Source organism: Macaca thibetana, chromosome 16 (assembly GCF_024542745.1).
Source record: "Macaca thibetana thibetana isolate TM-01 chromosome 16, ASM2454274v1, whole genome shotgun sequence".
Taxonomy (NCBI): Eukaryota; Metazoa; Chordata; class Mammalia; order Primates; family Cercopithecidae; genus Macaca; species Macaca thibetana.
Window position 1 is genome coordinate 55,233,800 of NC_065593.1, and position 20,037 is coordinate 55,253,836.

Here is a 20,037-nt window from a genome sequence, read left to right on the forward strand (position 1 = left end):
CACACACCCAACCCTTTCATCCGTCTACCCACCTATCTACCCAATTACCCATTCATACATTCATACAGCCATCCATTCATCCATCTACCCACCCACTCATCCATACATCCACCCACCTATCCATCATCCACTCATCTACCCACCCATCCATCTATCCACCCCACCCATCCATCCATCCACCCCACCCATCCACTCACCCACCCATCCACTCACCCATCCATTCATCCATCCATCTACCCCCGAACCCACCCATACATCCATTAAGCCACCCACCCATACATCCACCCACCTGTTGAGCACCCATAATAAGCCAGATTTGGTGTAGGTTACTGGAATCCAGAGAGGTGGAAGCCATGGTTCTTACCTTCCAATTGTTTTCCAGTGAGAGTGACAGCATCAATCAGCATACAAGTACCTGGAAGCCCTACCTGAAATAAGAAGGAAAATTTACTTCACATAAGAAGGCCAGAGGTAGGGAAGCTCTGGATTGGTCAATTCAGGGGCTCAAAGGCATCATTGAGAATTCAGATTTTTTCTGTTTTTCTGCTTGACCCACCCTCCAAGTGTCTGCCAGTTCAGCTCATGGTGCCAAGGGGCTACCACACATCTGGTGACTGCAGACCATTCCTGTAATAACTGAAATATAAGAGGAAGAGTTTCTTCTTGCATTTTTTTTTTTTTTTTTTTTTTTGAGACAGAGTCTCACTCTTGTTGCCTAGGCTGGAGTGCAACAGTGCAATCTTGGCTCACTGCAACCTCCACCTCCTGGGTTCAAGCAATTCCCCTGCCTTAGCCTCCCAAGAAGCTGGGATTACAGGCATGCACTACCATACCTGGATAATTTTGTATTTTTAGTAGAGATGGGGTTTCACCATGGTGGTCAGGCTGGTCTTGAACCCCTGGCCTCAAGTGATCCGGCTGTCTTGGCCTCCCAAAGTGCTGGGGTTACAGGCGTGAGCCACCACGCCTGGCCCCTTCTTGAATCCCTTTTTAAGAGAGGAGAACTTTCTACAGTCCCAGACAGAACTTCCCTTCTACTGTCATTGGCTAGCACTGCATCAATTGTCCATGTGCAAATTAGTCTCTGAAAAGGAAAAAAGAATGACCACACCTGGCTTAGGTGAGTCATGATTTACCCCGGAGCTGGAGATGGAGATCCCTTCCCCAAGGGAGAATGGGTATCTGATCAAAACCAGGGCTCTCTCTATCAGGAAGAAGGGGAAACTGACCACTGGGTTGGCTACTCACGGTATCTGTGAGCAACCAGGTGAAAAATCTAAATGTTTTGTGTTTCTTCCTCACTCCAGAAGCAGCATGGTAAACTCATTCCTGGCTTTCTCAGCAACCCCGGACGCAAGCCCCCACTCTGCCTGTTTGTTTTTCCCCCTGGACTGACTGGCCACAAACTGCTGGTTGTTTGTTGTTAAAACTTGGCTAAGTGAAAACTTCCTGCCATAGCATTCTCTCTCTCTCTCTCTACCTCTATCTTACACCACACACACACACACACACACACACACACACACACACTATTCCTTTATCTAGATTTCAACTGAATTACTCTGAACATCTCATCTTATGGGGAAAGTAAGTTTCAGCACATTTTACCCTCCCCATCACCAACATTCCCCATCTATTTCTGACAAGGTTAGCATAAGTAGGCATCTATGAGCCTCCATTTCTTCACAATCAATTTACAGCTGAAGACTGGGCTTGACCTAAAGCAAGGGAAAAAGAACACCTAAACTCATGTGCACCACCCGGCCTTCCCCGATGGAAGACGCTTCAGGAGGGCAGCATCCATGGAGGGAAAGAGGCTGCTCACCTCATTGGGTCAACACCAGGCACCAGAAGGAATCCCAATGGTAAAGATCTTTCGGCCGGGTGCTGTGGCTCATATCTGTAATCCTAGCACTTTGGGAGGCCGAGGTGGGCAGATCACCTGAGGTCAGGAGTTTAAGACCAGCCTGGCCAACATGGCAAAACCCAGTCTCTACTGAAAATACAAAAATTAGCTGGGCATAGTGGCGGGCGCCTGTAATCCCAGCTACTCAGGAGGCTGAGGCAGGGAGAAGCACTGAAACCTGGGAGTTGGAGGTTGCAGTGAGCCGAGTTTGCACCATTGGACTCCAGCCTGGGCAACAGAGTGAGACTCTGTCTCAGAAAAAAAAAAAAAAAGGCTTGCTCCATCTAGCCCAGAGACAGTCCAAGGCAGCTGACATTGTGGGGGAAACCAAAGAATTTGTTGCAAGGGACTCAATTGCCTTAAGCATGAAGAGACATCAGACTAGACCTATTGCTTGGGATTCTGATGTTCTCTTCAGCTTCTTTCCCATTAGAAAGCTGGAGAACTTTCCTATGCCACCTACTACACTGAATACAAAAGTCAAGTCCCTCACGCACACCTGCTTGCTCTGTGTAACAGGGCTCTGGCTCCCTCATGGGTCTTACCTGGTGTCACTCTCTCTGGTTGCCCCAGCTCCAGCTGCACTGACTCTCTTGCTGTTCTTTAAATGTGCTGGGCTGGGCACGGTGGCTCACAGCTGTAATCCTAGAACTTTGGGAGGCTGAGGCAGGAGGATCACCTGAGGTGGGGAGTTAAAGACCAGCCTGGCCAATATGGTGAAACTCCATCTCTACTAAAAACAGAAAAATTAGCCGGGCGTGGTCGTGCAAGTCTGTAATTTCAGCTACCTGGGAGGCTGAGACAGGAGAATCGCTTGAACCTAGGAGGCAGAGGTTGCAGTGAGCTGAGATTGCACCACTGCATTTCAGCCTGGGCGACAGAGTGAGACTCCATCTAAAATATAAATAAATAATAAAAACAAACAAACAAACAAACCAACAAATAAATAAATAAATAAATGTGCTGGGCTTATTTTCACTTCAGTTCCCTCTACCTCAAATATCTTCCTCCTATCTTAGCTCAGAAGCCAGTTTTTCAGAGAAATCTTCCTTTAATGCCTATACAGGGCAGTCCTTCCTCCTTTATTTGATTAATTTCCATGGCATTACAGCTGATTGGGAAATACATTGTTTTTCGTTTATTTATTTCTTATCCGCCTCCCCTCCCCACTAGAATGTAAGCCTCCGAGCACCAGACCCTGGCTGTCTTGGTCCCCACTTTGTTTTAGGGCCCAGAGCACAGAGTTTAGCTTGTAGATGGTGTTCAGTAATGAATAAGTTAATGGTGTCTCCAGGCCAAACCACCTTTCTGGGATGACATGGAAAGAAAAAAAAAAAAACAAAAAAACAAACACGTACATCTGCTGCCAAAGTGCCTAATAGAGATGAACCGGTATTATAGTCTCCCCACCCTACCTTGTACTGTACTGCTGAACACAGTGGCGTGAGTTGAACGTGAGAAGCAGGAATAGACTCTTTCCTAAATGCTGCTCCTTCTCCTTACTCTTCACCATCCTCATCCTCTAAGGGTGATTGTACTTCCAGGGGGCTCAAGAAATAGAAAAGGGCCAGGCGCCGTGCCTCACACTGGCAGTCCCAGCACTTCGGGAGGCCAAGGCGTGTGGATCACCTGAGGTCAGGAGTTGGAAACCAGCCTGGCCAACATGGTGAAACCTCATCTCTACTAAAAATACAAAATTAGCTGGGTGTGGTGATACACGCCTGTAGTCCCAGCTACTCAGGAGGCTGAGACAGGAGAATCTCTTGAACCTGGGAGGCAGAGGCTGCAGTGAGCCAAGATCACGTGACTGCATTCCAGCCTGGGTGACAGAGCGAGACTCCATCTCAAAAAAAAAAAAAAGAAATAGAAAAGGATGGGAGGAGGTGGTGAAATCGTACTACTGTTGAATTCCTACTACATCTAACAGTACCGATGCCTGTGTACTCCCTGTGTCCCAGGCACTGTGCTGTGTGGATAAGATACAGATCCTTGTGCCCATTCTACAGATGAGGACTCTGAGACTCATGGAGGTTGAGTGACTTGTCCAAGGTCCCTGAACTAGAAGGGAATGAGCTGAGGTTATACCCCTATATTTTGACTGGAGAGTCTGTGCCCTTAACTACCCCCACTATATATCTCCTTAATTCCATGTGGGGTCACTGTAAGAATGAAATGCAATAGCAATCAACCTGCCTCACACAATTTCCTAGCATATTCTAAATAACAGTTCTATGAGGACACAATTCATATACAGTTCACCCTATTAAAATATACAATTCAGTGGGTTGTACATACTCAGTGTATATTCACAGAGTTGTGCAACCATCACCACTAATTCCAGAGCATTTTTCATTACCTCCTCCCAAAACCCATACCTATTAGCATCACTCTCATTCCCTCCTCCCCTTAGTCCTAGGCAACCACTAATCTGTTTTCTCTGTCTATGGATTTTTCTATTCTGGACATTTCATATAAATGGAATCACACAATATGTAGTGTTTTGTGTCTGGCTTTTTTCACTTAGCATTATGTTCTCAAGGCTCATTTATGTTGTCTGTGTGTCAATGTCAGTACTTTTTTTTTTGAGACAAGGTCTCACTCTGTCACCCAGGCTGGAGTGCGGTGGCATAATATTGGCTCACTGCAACCTCTGTCCCCCAGGCTCAAGCTATCCTCCCACCTCAGCCTCCTAAGTATCTGGGACCACAGGCACATGACACCATGCCTGGCTATTATTATTATTATTGTTATTGTTATTATTATTGTTATTATTATTTTGTATTTTTAGTAGGGGGGGGTTTCACCACATTGGCCAGGCTGGTCTCCAACTCCTAAGCTCAAGTGATTTGCCCGCCTCAGCCTCCCTTAGTGCTGTGATTATAAGTGTGAGCCACTGCACCCAGCCGTATGTCAGTACTTCATTCCTTTTTATGGTCAAATAGTATTCCATTGTGTGGATATACCACGATTTGTTTATCTGTTCACCAGTGCATGGACATTTGGGTTGTTTCCACCTTTTCCTTATCATGAATAATGCCGCTGTGAACATTCATATGGAAGTTCTTGCATGGACATTTGTTTCAACTCCCTTGTGTAAATACCTAGGAATGCAATTGCTGGGTCATATGGTAACTCTATGTTTAACATTTTAGGGAACTGCCAGACTGTTTTCCAAAGACATTACACCAATTTACATTCCCACCGGCAATGGACCAGTGTTACAATGTATGAGGGAGGCTAGGTGCTGTTATTATGACTGGTTATTATTACTGTTGAAATATGCGATTATCTGACTGTTGAATCTGGCTCCATTAGGCAAAGATCCCACCTGAAACTCGAGGATTCCCAAGGCAAGAATTACCAGCGTGACTTTCATTTTTTGTTCAGCTGTCGTTTCTCATCCTCTGCTTCCTATCTTTCCTCCTGGCCCTAGTCTCTAACTCTTCTCCATCCCCAAGTTTGATTTCCTTCTCCAGGTCTTATCTGTGCCCTCCTCACGTATAGTGGCAGGCCAGAGATGAGGCCAGGTCTCATAAGAAGAGGCCATGGCCAGGGCAGGCAGAGAACAGCCGAGCAGCCCCCTTCCTGGGGCAACCTTGAACTTGGCAATGGAAACCCTTGGGGTAGCAGGCCAAGGTATCCCACGGGAATTATTTTAAATGTACAACATTTATTTGTTGATGTTACTAAGATTTCAGTTGTGAACAGTTTGTAACTTTTTCTGCACGTTTTTGAGGCTCTGAGGCCATCTATTTGTTGGCTGGGGGAGGGTGGGAGGTGGAAAGAGAAAAGTTCTTTCCAACATTTTCCTTGGGGTATCTCAGCAAGGTCACAGTAGTGCCCAACGCTGAAAAATGTGGAGAAAGGTTGGCCCTTGGGTGAGTGGGATGGAGGGGATGCAATTAGGATGGCCCAGGCCCCGTGATCCACCAGTAATGCTCTGCTCTGTCTCTAGAACATTCATACAGCCTCCTCCAGGACATCCTTTGGCCTACTTCCCAGTGTATTTTCCAGAAAAAGAGGAGACCACATTAGAGTCCATGTACCCCCTCTCTCCCTGAGCAGTCCTCACCTGGGTCCTGGGTGTGCAGGACCCACCCACATGACACCTCTTGTTTCCTCTTTGGAAAGTTCACAGCCAGAACCCAGGACCCAGGTAGGCAAGAAGCAAGGGGTTCAGGAGTCTCCATGATATTTTGTTATGGAGCAGAGTCAATAAAGAAAGGTGGCCAGCACGGTGGCTCATACCTACAATCCCAGCACTTGGGGAAGCTGGGGTAGGAGGATTGCTTGAGCCCAGGAATTCGAGACCAGCCTAGGCAACATGATGGTGAGACTCCATCTCTACAAAAATAAAAAATAAAAAACAAAAAATAAAATAAAAAAAGGTGCACCCAGAGCCTGCACAAGAAAAGCCATTCATCAAGCATGATCACTGCCCCCCCAGGAAGCTTCTCAATCCAGTGTGAGTCCAAGGATGGACTCCACATCAGTGACCCTATGGCCCCCAACCCTGGCTCATAGTGACTTAGAGTTCTAGTTTTTTGGCAGGGTTCTAGGTCCTATGTCCTGTGGTCCAAGCGGTTCCAGATGTCAACAGCCCCAGGGGAAGGTGATCTTGGCTAATGGTAGGCTCGGGTTCTAGGCGTTGATGGTCCTGTTAATGACTATTGGAGACAGCGGCCCTAGACTTTAGTAGCCATGGGAAATCTGGGTGCTGGTGTTCCTGGGCATTACTGATGGAGGCTCCACAGCTCCAGGTGCTGGCCGCCTTCTGAAACTAGGTCTCAAGCCTGTAAGCATTGGCCGCAGCTGGTCAGAAAGAAAGGAAGAGGCACCAAGCCAGAGTCGGCCTCGTGCTGCTGAGCAGCTGCGCAAGCGTTCCTGGTACTCGAGCAGTTGCAGCAGGTTCTTTCTCTTCTGAAGTTCTTCTCTTTCTGTTTATCTAGCGACCTCCTCCAGGGGCACACCCACTAGCTTGTGGCTCTTCTGTAGTCCCCTCAGGAACCTATGGGAGAGTCACCGTCTATAGCATTTGACTTGAAGCTGCAAAGCCCTAGTAAGACCCAATAGTGTTGACTTGGGGACTTCTTTTGGCCTGGACGCTGGTAGGGGGTGTCCAGCCCTAGATGCCCTCAGGGGCCCAGGCCCATGCTGTGTGACTTTCTCCCCACACACTCCCCTCCTGCTTGGGCACTGGAATCCAGGAGGAATAGGGGACAGTGAGTGGCAAGGACTGCCTTGTGGTGGGAAGGACGTCATTAGAAAGCAGCACATAGCTGCGAATGGAGGGAAATAGGCATGGCCAAGCTGTCGCTTTGCCTTGAGAGTGACCATGACGGAGCTTGACCAGTTCATGACCTGTGCACTAACCTTGGTCTTTTTCAAATGTGTTTGTTTGAGACAGGGTCTCACTCTGTCACCTAGGCTGGTCCCAAACTCCTGGGCTCAAGCGATCATCTTGTCTCAGCCTCCCAAAGTTCTGGGATTACAGGCATGAGCTGACACAGTGCCTGGCCTTGGTCTCCTTCCTTCTCCTTCCTTCTCCTTCCTTCTCCTTTCTTCCTTTCTTCCCTCCCTCCCTCCCTCCCTTCTTCCTTCCTTCCCTCCCTCCCTCCCTCCCTCCCTTCCTCCCTCCCTTCTTCCTTCCTTCCTTTCTTTCTTTCCCTTTCTTTCCTTTCTTTCCTTTCTTTCCTTTCTTTCCTTTCTTTCTTTCTTTCTTTTCTTTCTCACTCTGTCACCCAGGCTGGAGTGCAATAGCACGATCTGGGCTTGCTGCAACTTCCACCTCCCAGGTTCAAGCGACTCTGCTGCCTCAGCCTCCTGGGTAGCTGGGATTACAGGCATCTGCCACCAGGCCCAGCTAATTTTTTTTGTCTTTTTGTGTTTTTTTTTTTTTTTTTTTTTTAGTAGAGACGGGGTTTCACCATATTAGCCAGGATAGTCTTGATCTCCTGACCTCATGATCTGTCCTCCTCAGCCTCCCAAAGTGCTGGGATTACAGGCATGAGCCACCATGCCCAGCCTGGCCTTGGTCTTTCTTAATCCCCAGATGGAACCTCCTCTACCCCACCAACTTCCCCTTCAAGACCCTGCCCAACACCAGGCTCCCGCCCCTCAAGCTCAGATCAGGCCCTGCCCCCACTCATCTCCTGGATCCTCAGGCACCTGCAGTAGAACCAGGGGCTTGCCCAGCAGCAGATGGTTCCAAACAAGGCAAGGTTCTTGAGTAGCAGAAAATATTTCTGCATCCACCATATACCAGCACGGAGCCGTGGGGAAGCTGCTTCTCTGCAAAATGGGAGTAACAGGACCTGCCATGCAACGTTGCTGTGAGGACTGGTCAAGTCAATTATCATTAAGAAAATAAAACCTGGGAAATTCCCAGGCACAATCTTTCTGAACCTCTGCAAGACAGGGTAACAGCAATTATCTAGAGGCCTATTGAGAGAACCAAATAGTGACAATGGTGGGGGCAGAATGCTCAGACAGTCCAGGCACCGTGTCAGGCACTTCACTGCATCATCTCAATCTTCAGCCTCCATGGTAGGCACCACGGCCACTGTCCCCACCTCACAGGTAAGAGAGCTGTGGCACAGGGAGGTTCCATCCTCGTAACACAAATGGGGAAGTTAGGATTTGACTCCTACAACCCAGCTCCTGAGCCTGCCTGGTTAAGCCTTGGGCTGCAGCTATATCAGAACTGGAAGCACTTCATAAGGTTCCGTGTACAAGTTAGTTATTATAAGTCACTTGTGGGGCCGGGGTGGGGGATCCCAGCCAGCAGCCTCCGCACTGACCGGTGGCTGAACCCAGGCTGGGCTGTCTGCCCTGGGAGCAGGGCGATGCCTGGGGACGGATGGCCCTGTGTCCTCTCAGCTGGGCGCTGCAAGGGCCTAAGGCCACCTTCCTGTGGTCTCTGCTGCGGTGCGGGCAGGGGCCACTACCAAGGAAGGTGGGATCCGACCCGTCTGGGCAGGTCTGCTCTGCCGAGACCCGGCTGGCTCTCCAGTGGCTGGGATGCCCCAGAGCGGGCAGGCGAGCACGTCTGGAGCACAGGCCCCTGCCCGGGAGGCCCCGCTAATGACCCCGTGCATTCCGGCCTGCACGGCCCCGGCCCGGGAATTGGCTGTGGGCAGGCCCATTAGCTGGAATCCTCCCAATGCTCACACATCAGAGTAGAGGGGGGAGAAGTGAAAAGTTGAAAAAGAGCTAATTATCGCTTTTATCAGAGCGGGTGGGTTGATGGGTCCTGCCCGAGGGCAGCTGGGACTGCATTAAAGATTAAACGCCAGGTGGGGGGAGTGAGCTCGTCATTCCACAGGAGGGGGGCCGGCAGGCGGCCCCACGGAGACCTGGTGGCAGGCGGCAGCCTTAGATCTGTCAGCCAAGCCCTCTGTCCCAGCACCCACCACAGCCACATTCCACCAGGGGACCCCCGCAGTGCCGGCACTTCCGCCCCATGGGGAGGGCAGCTGGAGTCCACCTTTGCTCCCTCAAGGGCTGAAGGGTCGGGGCAAGCCTAATTATCCAATTGGTAGGTTTCCTGGCACCTGTCTTGGGGGACTTAATGACCCCTGCACATCACGCAGTGACCTTCTGTGTAAACCTACATTGGAATCTTATGAGGCCTGGCAAAACCCAAGGTTGGGTAGGCTGATCCCCCTTGTTATTACAGAGCAAGAACCCAAGGCCCAGAGAAGGAAGGGGACTCAGTCAATCACATTGCCCGCTGTGAAGTTAGTCCCGTGAAGCTGCAAGTCCATCGAGGACTCGGCGGCATCTTCAGCACTGGCCTTTATACCTAAGGTATTGAGATTAAAGAACAGGGCAACTAGCTCAGAACCAGGCCAGGATGACTTTGTTATACCGTCGCAACCCAACAGGGTTTTGGGTGTCCGAGGTGTTTCATGGGTGTTTGTTGGCTGTGATCAGGGTGGCACCTAAGCGGTCACAGTAGGCATTCTCCAAATCTTGGGGCGAATTCACTGGCTGCAAATAGAGGATGAGTATCCTGGTCTGGAGTTACAAACCAAGCCATGGGTGAGCCAGCTGTGCTAACCCCACCATGCCCAGCATCATTGTTTGTGTCTTGATGAAGATGTCCACCAAGACACCTCCACGCCCACTTGAAGCATGGCATCCACTCTCTGGCCCCACCAGGGACCCTCAGCCCCTGGCTACCTTGGCTCTTCCCGGGCTCTGCCCTAGCTCAGGAGAATTAATTGGGCTCTTTGCTTCTTTCTCTTGCCGACACTTGCAATCTTTCTAGATGCCTCTAGAAGCCAGGGCCTTCCAGTTTGTTGTTTTCAGGATTCCAACCTCAGCTTGGAACTCCATGGCTGTTCTTACATCTCCCCATGGCGAGGAGATTCCACAGGTGACATGTAGATACTCAAGTCAAGAGGGTCCTGGCCTCCCCTACTCTGCTCATATACACTGTCCCATAGGCAGACACCCTCCACCCAAAATGCTCTGGGCTAGACTGCTCTAGGAGAGCCCCATAAATGCCTGGCTGGGAGAATGAAAGAGTCTGGACAAAAACAGATAAAAAGGGTCTGAGGTCCATAAAGGACCCCAAGCTGTAGCTACACTGGCCACATGAGAATAAATGAGTTTGAGCAAAGATAGATAAAAAGGATCAGAAGTCCATAAAGGACCTCAAGCTGAAACTACAGTGGCCAGTGTCTAAGAGGCCAGCCAACATGACGCTGGATTGCTATGAAAGATTTGAATACAGGAACCTACTCCTCAGAACCAGGTATTTCTTAAGAAAGTTCAGGTAGCCAAGCAAGGGGGCTCATGTCTCTAATCCTAGCACTTTGGGAGGCCGAGGCACGTAGATCACTTGATGTCAGAAGTTTGAGAACATTCCGGCCAACATGGTGAAATACTAACAATACAAAAATTAGCCAGGCATGGTGGTGCGCTCCTGTAATCCCAGCTACTCAGGAGGCTGAGCCACAAGAATTCTTGAACCTGGGAGCAGAGGTTGCATTGAGCCAAGATCATGCCACTGCACTTCAGCCTGGGCAACAGAGTGAGACTCCACTCAAAAAAAAAAAAAAAAGGAAAGAAAGAAAAAGAAAGGTCAGGTAATTCTGGGCTGCATAAGCCAGCACTCTACAGTTCTTCAACAGACACTTACACAGTGGTGATGAATCTTCTGATCAATTGTATGTATATTTGATGATGTACATCAGCCACTAGATTGAACATCCATGAAAACTAGGACCATGTCTTTTTTTGTCCATCCCTGAGCCCCCAGTACCTGGCCTGGCACTTTGCAGGACTGTCTAAATATTTATTGAAGGAGAGAGGAGAGGAGGAAGGAAAGAAAGAAGGGCAAGAATTTTTTCAGGAATCGAGGTGGCTGAGAGCCACTTCTTGCTGATAGAAAGCTCACAGTCCAGTGCGGGGAGAGAAAGAGATGGACAGATGGACAGACACCTACAATGCTAGTGCAGGCATAAAGGGAAAAACAGTCTGATGGTGGAAGCTCAGAAGAGGAAGTGATTCAGGGTAGAGTTTGGACATTTTCTACGGCTTGAGTCTTCAAGGCTGAGCAGGAGTGAGTTGGATGGACAAAGGCAGGAAAGTCATTGTCAGTAGGACTGGCACATACAAAGGCACAGAGCAGGGAACATGTAGTCGGCATTCAGAGACAGATGATTCGGCTCAGGGGATGGGGCTGTGGTGTACCTTGAGGGGCATTGGAGGTGTGGGTCTGGGAAGGTGGGCTGGATGGTGGGGAAGAGCTGAGGGACTTACCTGGGGTTTTTAGGCAGGGGTGTGACATTTCCAGCCACCAAGGGTAAAGGGAGGAGGCTGGCACAGTGGTTCACGCCTGTAATCTCAGCACTTGGGGAGGCTGAGGCAGGTGGATCACTTGAGGTCAGGAGTTCGAGACCAGTCTGGCCAACATGGTGAAACCCCCTCTCTACTAAAAATACAAAAATTAGCTGGACGTGGTGGCATGTGCCTGTAATCCCAGCTACTCCAGAGCTGAGGCAGGAGAATCACATGAACCCAGGAGATGGAGGTTGCACTGAGCCGAGATTGCACCACTGCACTCCAGGCTGGGTGACAGAGCAAGACTCCATTTAAAAAAAAAAAAGAAAGAAAGAAAAGAAAGAAAAGAAAAGAAGAGTAAAGGGAGGAACTTGGAAACTCTAAGGACTGCCATTAACATTCACTGGAAACACGGACTGTTTAGTCTGGAGCCAAGAAAGTTCCAGGGTTCATGAAGCCCCTGCAGAGGGAAGTCCTCTGGTCAGAGGATAAAGAAGGACCAGACCTAGTGGGAGGATGAGACTGGGCCACATGCAGGGATGTTTCCGGCTGGAAGGCTGTCAGGTCGGGTGGAACGGGAGGCATTTCATGGCGGTGATCATTTTCTCCCTGGTGTTCTGTACAGACAAACTGACATCCTCCCAGCTGAAGTGATAGCCTTGGAAGGGGGAAGGTTTGAGGGGCCCACATGAGAGCCCCTGGCTGGGTACCCCCTGGAAGCCTCTCAGCTTTTGGCCCAACTGAGGACGCTGCAGATGGTGTGGGGAACGCCTACCATCCATCACAGAGGTCAGAGTGCGGTGTCCTCACTGCACAGCTGGGCCCTGGTGACCTTGCTTTGGGTTCTGGCTGAGGCATCTTCCATCTGTGACCTTGGCAAGAGGCTTCGTCTCTCTGAGCCTCAGTTTGCTCATCTGCAAAAGGGGACGATAAGGCACGCCTGCCTGCCCTGTGGGCTATGGTGAGGCTCAAAACGAACGGCCACAGAAGACGCTTTGTAAATAGGAATGCGCTACACAAAGGTTAAATAGGATTATCAACACGTAATACCCAAGTCACAGGACAGGGAAGACCCAGACACAGAATTTCGGGGTCCGGACCAAATTTTCTAGAGGCCGGGACTAGCCAGAGAGCCCTGAGGCTGCCAGGGGTCCCCCTCCTGTCTCTCCCCATCAGGTGCTTTGCAACCTGAATTCAAAATCCTACTCTTCCCCTTTCCAGCCTTGGGCAAGGCCCTCAGGCAAGAGCCCTTCATTTCTCTGTGCCTCAGTTTCCTCAACTGTCAAGGGGTGATAGGTGCACCTACCTCGGGGCCTGTCATGGAAATGAAACAGGATGAGGCGGGCAAAGTCCTGGCTCAATGCCAGGCCCACTGAACATGAGCATTAAAACGGATGGTTCTTGGCTTCCTTCCTTCCTGGCATCCAACCCCCACCCGTGCCTCTTGCTCCTGCTTTTGTCTCTTCCTGAGAGCCTTGCCCAGGGTTCCTGAGGGACCCCCTGGTCAGTGAGATCCTTGGAGCTTGGGCCTTTGGAAGGAAGCTTGTGACAAGGTCCAAGGGTTACTATGGATAATGCCATCCCAAAGAGAGGCCATGCCTGTGGCTGAAGGAGATAGACCCCAGGGCAAGGGCTGAGCACAGTGGCAGGAAGGAGGAAAGCCAGGAGTCTCTCAGTTGCAAAATTTCACAGCCCTGGGAACTCTCAAATGGAGTGACCAAAACGTGGTCCCAGAGCAGTGCTGTCACACGACACCAGTATGAGTCTGCCCGGAGGCAGTGATGCTGGGATGCCAAGACCTCCCACTCCCTGGTCTCGGGGCCTGAGCTCCTGATGGAAGTCCAGGAGGAACTGCTCCCCTTTGCCCACTCCCCACCATCCAGCCTCTTCTCGAATTGGCAGGAAGGAGGAAAACCCACCAGGGGACTCACAGACCCGAATTCTTCCTCCTGACGCACCCTCCAGCTGGGCAGCCCTTGTCTCTCATGGAGCACTTTAGGCAGAGTTGGGAAACCACAAAAATTTTAAGCTGAGATGAAGGAACGTAATGGGCTCTAATCTGAACTGACAGCAGCACGATTAGTCGGCACAAGACTGCAGGAGCAGTGGGGGACTGGCAGGGAGGGAAGAGGAGCAAGGAGGAGGAGGGACGAGGGACAAAAAGACATAGAGCAGACCCAAGAATGAGGCAGAGCCTCAGGGGTGGATATGCACGCCGGGCTGAAATGGTGACATGGGAGGGGCTACTTAGGATAATATTTATGGTAATGATAGTAATTGCAGAGAATGTTTATTTAGAGCTGACCATGTGCCAGGCACTGTTCTAAGCACTTGTATTAACGAATGTGATCCTTGCAACGTAGGTGTTAGTATCTCGATCCTCATTTTACAGATGATATAGAAATAAAGGCATGGAGAGGTCTATCGATAAAGAATGTCAGTCCTGCGCGCAAGGCTGGGGTCTGGTTGCTAGTAGAAGCTGCCTTCTGTCCTCTAGAGGTCAAAAGTCAAAGGTCCCACTTAGGAGTCCATGAAATGCAACTGACACTTTCAGAATGAACAAGTGCTTGGGGTCTGTGGCGAGGAGGGTGAGGGAGGGCTGTGTGGACCCCTCCATCCAGGGTTGGGAGGGAAGAAAAGGCATACTCTAATAATCACAGCACAGGTATGGGTGATGGGGGACCAAGGACACAGAAGTCAGAGGTCTTAATTAGCCTTTTAGGACTCAGAGGTCCATTTATCCCAGCGGGGGCTGATGGCCACGACCCCTGACAGCTGGCTGGTCTCCACTAAGGCCATGATGAAGCTATGGGTTAATACATGACTTCCATGTTCTTCCAAGAAAGGACAGAGGGGACTTGGTCTCCAGCTCTGCTTGCCTGTGGTTAGCTGGCCCCACAGCTCTCCGAGGGTCAGACGTGCTGAGCCACCCCTGCCACGCCCAGGGAGGCACTTCCTGCCTGGCTAAGGCAGTCACACCCAGAGGTCCTGATTCTGAAGGGGACATCTCCGAGTGAGTGCTTCATTCCCTCCCCATCCTGCATCTAGATATAGTCAACTCCTGACCATCTGCCCCCACTGGAAATCAGATTTTCAAAATCATATTGATGCCACCACGGGTTCTAAGTCTAGGACACGAATAAAGATTGAGTTGTACTTGGTAGGCTGGGCAGAATCAGGAGAAATGGTTCTCTTCCTGCTGCAGGGAAGAGCTGAGCAGGCAAGCAGAGGAAATTTTAGATATGAGAGCTCTGCTTTAGGGTCAGGAAGGGGCTAAGAGGCACCTGGAGTCAAAGCTTGACAATGCGACCTCATGCAGGTTACTTAACCTTTACATGCCTCAGTTTCTTCATCTGTAAAATGGGGGTAGTGATTACAGTAGCTTGCTCGTGGTAGGGTGGTTGTGAGGTCAAGGATTTAATCAAATCCAAGTAAAGCATTTTGCACAGCACCAGGTGCATCAGTGGTGCTTGGAAACACTGGTTTTCATTGCTATGAACAGTATGCTGCTGCCTTGGGTCTGGCATGGGGAAATTTCTTGGTCTTCCTAGAAATGGGTAAATTTCTTGGTCTGTGACATAAGATGAGAAACCAGACAGTGTGGGTTGTTTTGGTCCTGTGCTTGACAGGGAGCTGATTCTAGAAGAGCCAAGAACCCCCCTCACTGGACCACCCTGAGCTTCAAACTTCTCTCTGCCCTCCTGTACCCAGGATTGGATTAGTGTAAACTGTAAAATGCAGCAGCAGTGTTAGGAGTTCCGGTCACCAAGGGCTTTCAGAGGCCCAGGAATATATCAGTAGAGTCAGTGGCAGCCTTAGGGTCCCCTCTCCCTAGCCTCTGTCAATGACAGCAACCATAATTGAGGAATAATAATAGCTACCATACAGTAAGCACATCCTGTGTGCCAGGCACTTTCTGGGGACACCTTTAATCCTCCCAGTGACCTGCAAGGTTAGCGTTTGTCACCCAGCACAATAAACTCCCACTGACACCTGCATCCCTCTCCCTCCAACTCCCCACCTGACCCACACCTCCCTAAGATTCAGGCTGTAGCTGGGCTCTCACTTCTCTGGGAAGCTTTCTCTGACATCCCCTAGGCCAGTTAAGTATCCCTTCTCCCTGCTAATGTTCCCATAAGCACACTCTACGTCCCACTTGTGAAAACTCATCACATTTTATTTTTATTTATTTTGGATCAAGAATACATTCACATGGTTCAGAATTCAAAAACAACAAGAAATGGAGTAAAAAGTCTCCCTGCTCTGCCTATCTCCAGTTCCCAGCCGCTGAGTTTGGCTGCCCAGGGTGAGTAGGGTTGTCAGTTTCATCACATTGAATAATGATGACTTGTTTATCTGTCTTCTGTGCTTTAAGAGCAGGGACTCTGCCTGTCTCACTAATTGCTTCATCCCTGGGGTCCAGCACAGTGGCTGGCACGTAGTAGGAGTGCTACATGTGTTATCTATCTCTCTGAGAGATTTCTTTCTTTTTTTTTTTTTGGAGAGGGAGTCTTGCTCTGTCGCCCAGGCTGGAGTGCAGTGGGGTGATCTTGGCTCACTGCAACCTTCACCTCCTGGGTTCAAGTGATTCTCCTGCCTCAGCCTCCCAAGTGTCTGGTATTACAGGCATATGCTACCATGCCCAGCTAATTTTTTGTATTTAGTAGAGACGGGGGTTTCACCATGTTGGCCAAGCTGGTCTCGAACTCCTGACCTCAGATGATCCACCTGCCTCAGCCTCCCAAAGTGTTGGGATTACAGGCTTGAACCACCACACCTGGCATTCTCTGAGAGATTTCTATAGAAAGATATCTATATGGAGATTTTTTTTTAATGAATGAGGCTCAGAGAAGAAAGGTGACTTTGCCTGCTTGGGAGTTCTAACTCCCAAGACAGTGCTCACTGGGGACTCTGTTTATCTGAATTTTAATGACCACCCGTCCCTTCTTCTTGGACATTTGACCATCCTCTGTGAAATGGATCCTGATTTCAATTTTTCAGGCTTATTTTTAAATGGGAACATAAACAGTATCCCTCATTAATTATCAGGAAATAGAGCAATGCTATACTCCCAAAGTCCCATTGGTGCCTGCCCAATCCTGACCTCATTTTACCACCACTCCAACTTTGTGTTAAGGATGTTATTGCTGGCCAGGCGCCGTGGCTCATGCCTGTAATCACAGCACTTTGGGAGGCCAAAGCAGGTGGATCGCTTGAGCCCAGAAGTTCGAGACCAGCCTGGGCAACATGGTGAAACCCCATCTCTACTAAAAACACAAAAATTAGCCAGGTATAGTGGTGCATGCCTGTAACCCCAGCTACTTGGGAGTCTGAGGCAGGATAATTGCTTGAACCCAGGAGATGCAGTTTGCAGTGAGCTGAGATCGCACTACTGCACTCCAACCTGGGCGACAGAGTGAGACTCGGTCTCAAAAACAAAAAACAAAAAACAACAACAAAAAAACAGATGCTGTTGCTCACCTGGCCTCACTTTGCCCACCTGTAAAATGGTGTCAAAAGACAAAATGACAACAAATTTTGTTTAAAGATTTTAAATGGCTTTTATTCATGATTCTAGGATTGGGCAGCCCTCTGAACCACAGCATATTCAAAGAACTCCAACCAGCAACATGATCAGGCAGTATTTATGGACAGAAAACAGAAGTGAGATGTAGATACAGCTTAACTGGTTATAGCTCAGCATCCTTAATTGAATCACCTGGCCACCTACATTGACAAATGCTCAGCTGCTGTAACTGCCCCAAAACTCAGAGATTTGTTACAACTTTTTGCAACTTAGGAGTATACTCCTAAGTTAATTGCATTTAGCATGAGTGACTCCATATTTGTTTGGTCTGTTGGGTCCATTACAGGAGCACAGTACAAACTAATGGCCTCCTACAAATCTTACTGAATAATTGGAAGGGGCCCAATAATTCTATGCATCTTTGATGTCTTCTCTAGTTTAACCTCCACCCCCACCAATTAATATAGGTTGATGCCTGCAGTAAATGGGATAGTTATAAAGTTAATGCTTGTTACCAACGCAACTAGTGCATGAAGTGGGTGAGGATGGCTTTCTGTCCTGGGCTCCATATCAGCCAGACTGGCTATGTCCCCAGCACTAGCCCAGGCCCAGGGTCAAGTACACACAGCTGTGTGTCCTCTGAAGTGCTGGAGGGAGAGAAAGAAGTTCATCTGGGGAAGCGGGTGGAGCTGAGACGGGGGGACCACCTTGGGGAGGGTGGGTCGGCCCAAGCGCCGTCTCTCCCAGGGACCAGCAGGCTGCTTTCCAGCTGGGTTAGCTCATTCCCCACCTCACCTTGCAGAAGCTCCAGGTTCAGCCTTCTGCACAGCTTTGTTCTTGTGGTTGAGGCAGCCAGGGATTCTGAGAGTTGGGAAGGGAAAGCCAGGGGGAATGAAGGGAAGGAAAGGGAGAAGAGAAAAGGGTAGGTAGCATGGGCAATAAGGAGCCCGTGTGTCAGGGAGGGATGTGGTGCCATCTACACCAGGAAGCCTGCTATGGCAGGACACTGCCAGTGAGAGAAATAAGAATGGGTAAACAATATGGAGAACAAGATTTATAAACTCATTTGTTCATTCATTCATCCAATAAAACAAAGGATGCCAATATTGACAAATGACTGTCACTCAAGACATACACAACATGCTAAGGTGGCCAGGCACGGTGGCTCACACCTGTAATCCCAGCACCCCTGGGAGGCTGAGGCCGGCGGATCACTTGAGACCAGGAATTTGAGACCAGCCTGGCCAACATGGTGAAAACCCATCTCTACTGAAAATACAAAAATTAGCTGGGCGTGGTGGTGCACGCCTGTTGTCCCAGTTACTTGGGAGGCTGAGCCAAGAGAGTCGCTTGAACCTGGGAGGTGGAGGTGGCAGTGAGCAGAGATCACGCCAGTGCACTCCAGCCTGGGTGACAGACCGAGACTCTGTCTCAGAAAAAAAAACAAAAACAAAAACAAATGCTGGCCAGGCGCAGTGGTTCACACCAGTAATCACACCAGCACTTTGGGAGGCCGAGACAGGTGGATCACCTGAGGTCAGGAGTTCGAGACCGGCCTGACCAACATGGAGAAACCCCATCTCTACTAAAAATATAAAATTAGCCGAAAATACAAAATTAGCCAGGTGTGGTGGCGCATGCCTGTAATCCCAGCTACTCAGGCGGCTGAGACAGGAGAATCGCTCGAATCCGGGAGGTGGAGGTTGCGGTGAGCCGAGATCTTGCCACTGCACTCCAGCCTGCGCAACAAGAACAAGACTTCATCTAAAATAAAAAGCTAAGGAAATATAAAAGAGGGAGCAAATAACTATTTGATGGGTTGCAGGAGTTGGGAAGTTGGGGGAGTTCACAAATTTCACTGGAGATATTTGAACCAAGTCAGGAAGCAAATATAGGAGAAGCCAGGCCATAGTCCTCCCAGCTCCACGGCCTCTCCCTTCCCTTCCCAGACCTCCCAATCCCAGTCCAGCTGTTGCCTTCCCTGGGTCTGAACACTGGCCCTGCCACATACTTGCTGTGTGACCTCAGGTAAGTGATCGAACCTCTCTGAGCCCCAGTTTTCTCAGCTGCAAAGGAGGGATGACACCAAATTGGAGGGTTGTCATAAGATTCGAATACAACAATGCACGTGAGAGGTGCTCTGCAGAGCACTTGGTACCTGTATGCAGCCTGCGCAAAACAACTACTGTGGCTGTTGTCAGTACTGGCAGAGCAGCAACTCCATTTACCAAACCCTGGGCCTCTGTCATCAGCCTGGAAAGGAAAGCAGAGGCCATTCCAGGCATCCCCCATCCCTGGCCCCCAGCCCTTGGGGAAACATGAGAAGCAGAGCTTGAGGATCTCCTGTGTGCCCCCTCACGCCCCTTAATCCTTCCTGAACTTGGGGAGGGGGCTGGGTGTGGGGCGGGGGCGGCACCACTGCAACACCTGCACAGCTCTGACATCTCCCGCCTCTGGGCAGAGAAAGCAATTTCAGAAATGACATGTTGCCAACAAGCAGAAATCAGCTTCTGAATTAAAATGTGTCGGCGTCAGGTGACCCCGGGCTCGGAGGGCTGGCTGCATGAAGACAGCTGAGATTAGAGCCTGTCAGGCTCTGGAGGGGCTTTGTGGGAAGAGGTGGGGGTCCGGGGGGCTATCGTTGCTCCCCAGGCTTCTGGCCACCCTGGACTTGTTGAGACGTGGGGGCAGGAATTCGGACGCTGAGTCAGGTTCTCCCGCGCCTCTGCCCGGCCTCCACCACTCCACTGCCCACTCTCCATGGCGGGAGGACGGTGGGGCAGGGGTAGGGGCTCAGCTCCCCTGAGACAGC

General features: G+C 49.9%; 2 protein-coding genes across 2 annotated transcripts in view; both read right to left on the reverse strand.

Moving 5' to 3' along the window:
- The window catches only part of GOSR2 (golgi SNAP receptor complex member 2), a 151,348-nt gene that overhangs the window by 36,546 nt on the left and 94,765 nt on the right, over positions 1-20,037 (reverse strand). The gene's annotated exons all lie outside the window — the stretch shown is intronic.
- WNT9B (Wnt family member 9B) overlaps positions 17,235-20,037 on the reverse strand; it is a 36,932-nt gene continuing 34,129 nt past the window's right edge. The window contains exon 5 of the mRNA XM_050763729.1: positions 17,235-18,964. Coding sequence (XP_050619686.1) covers positions 18,879-18,964 — 86 coding nt within the window. The 3' untranslated portion in view covers positions 17,235-18,878. The remainder of the gene's footprint in view (positions 18,965-20,037) is intronic.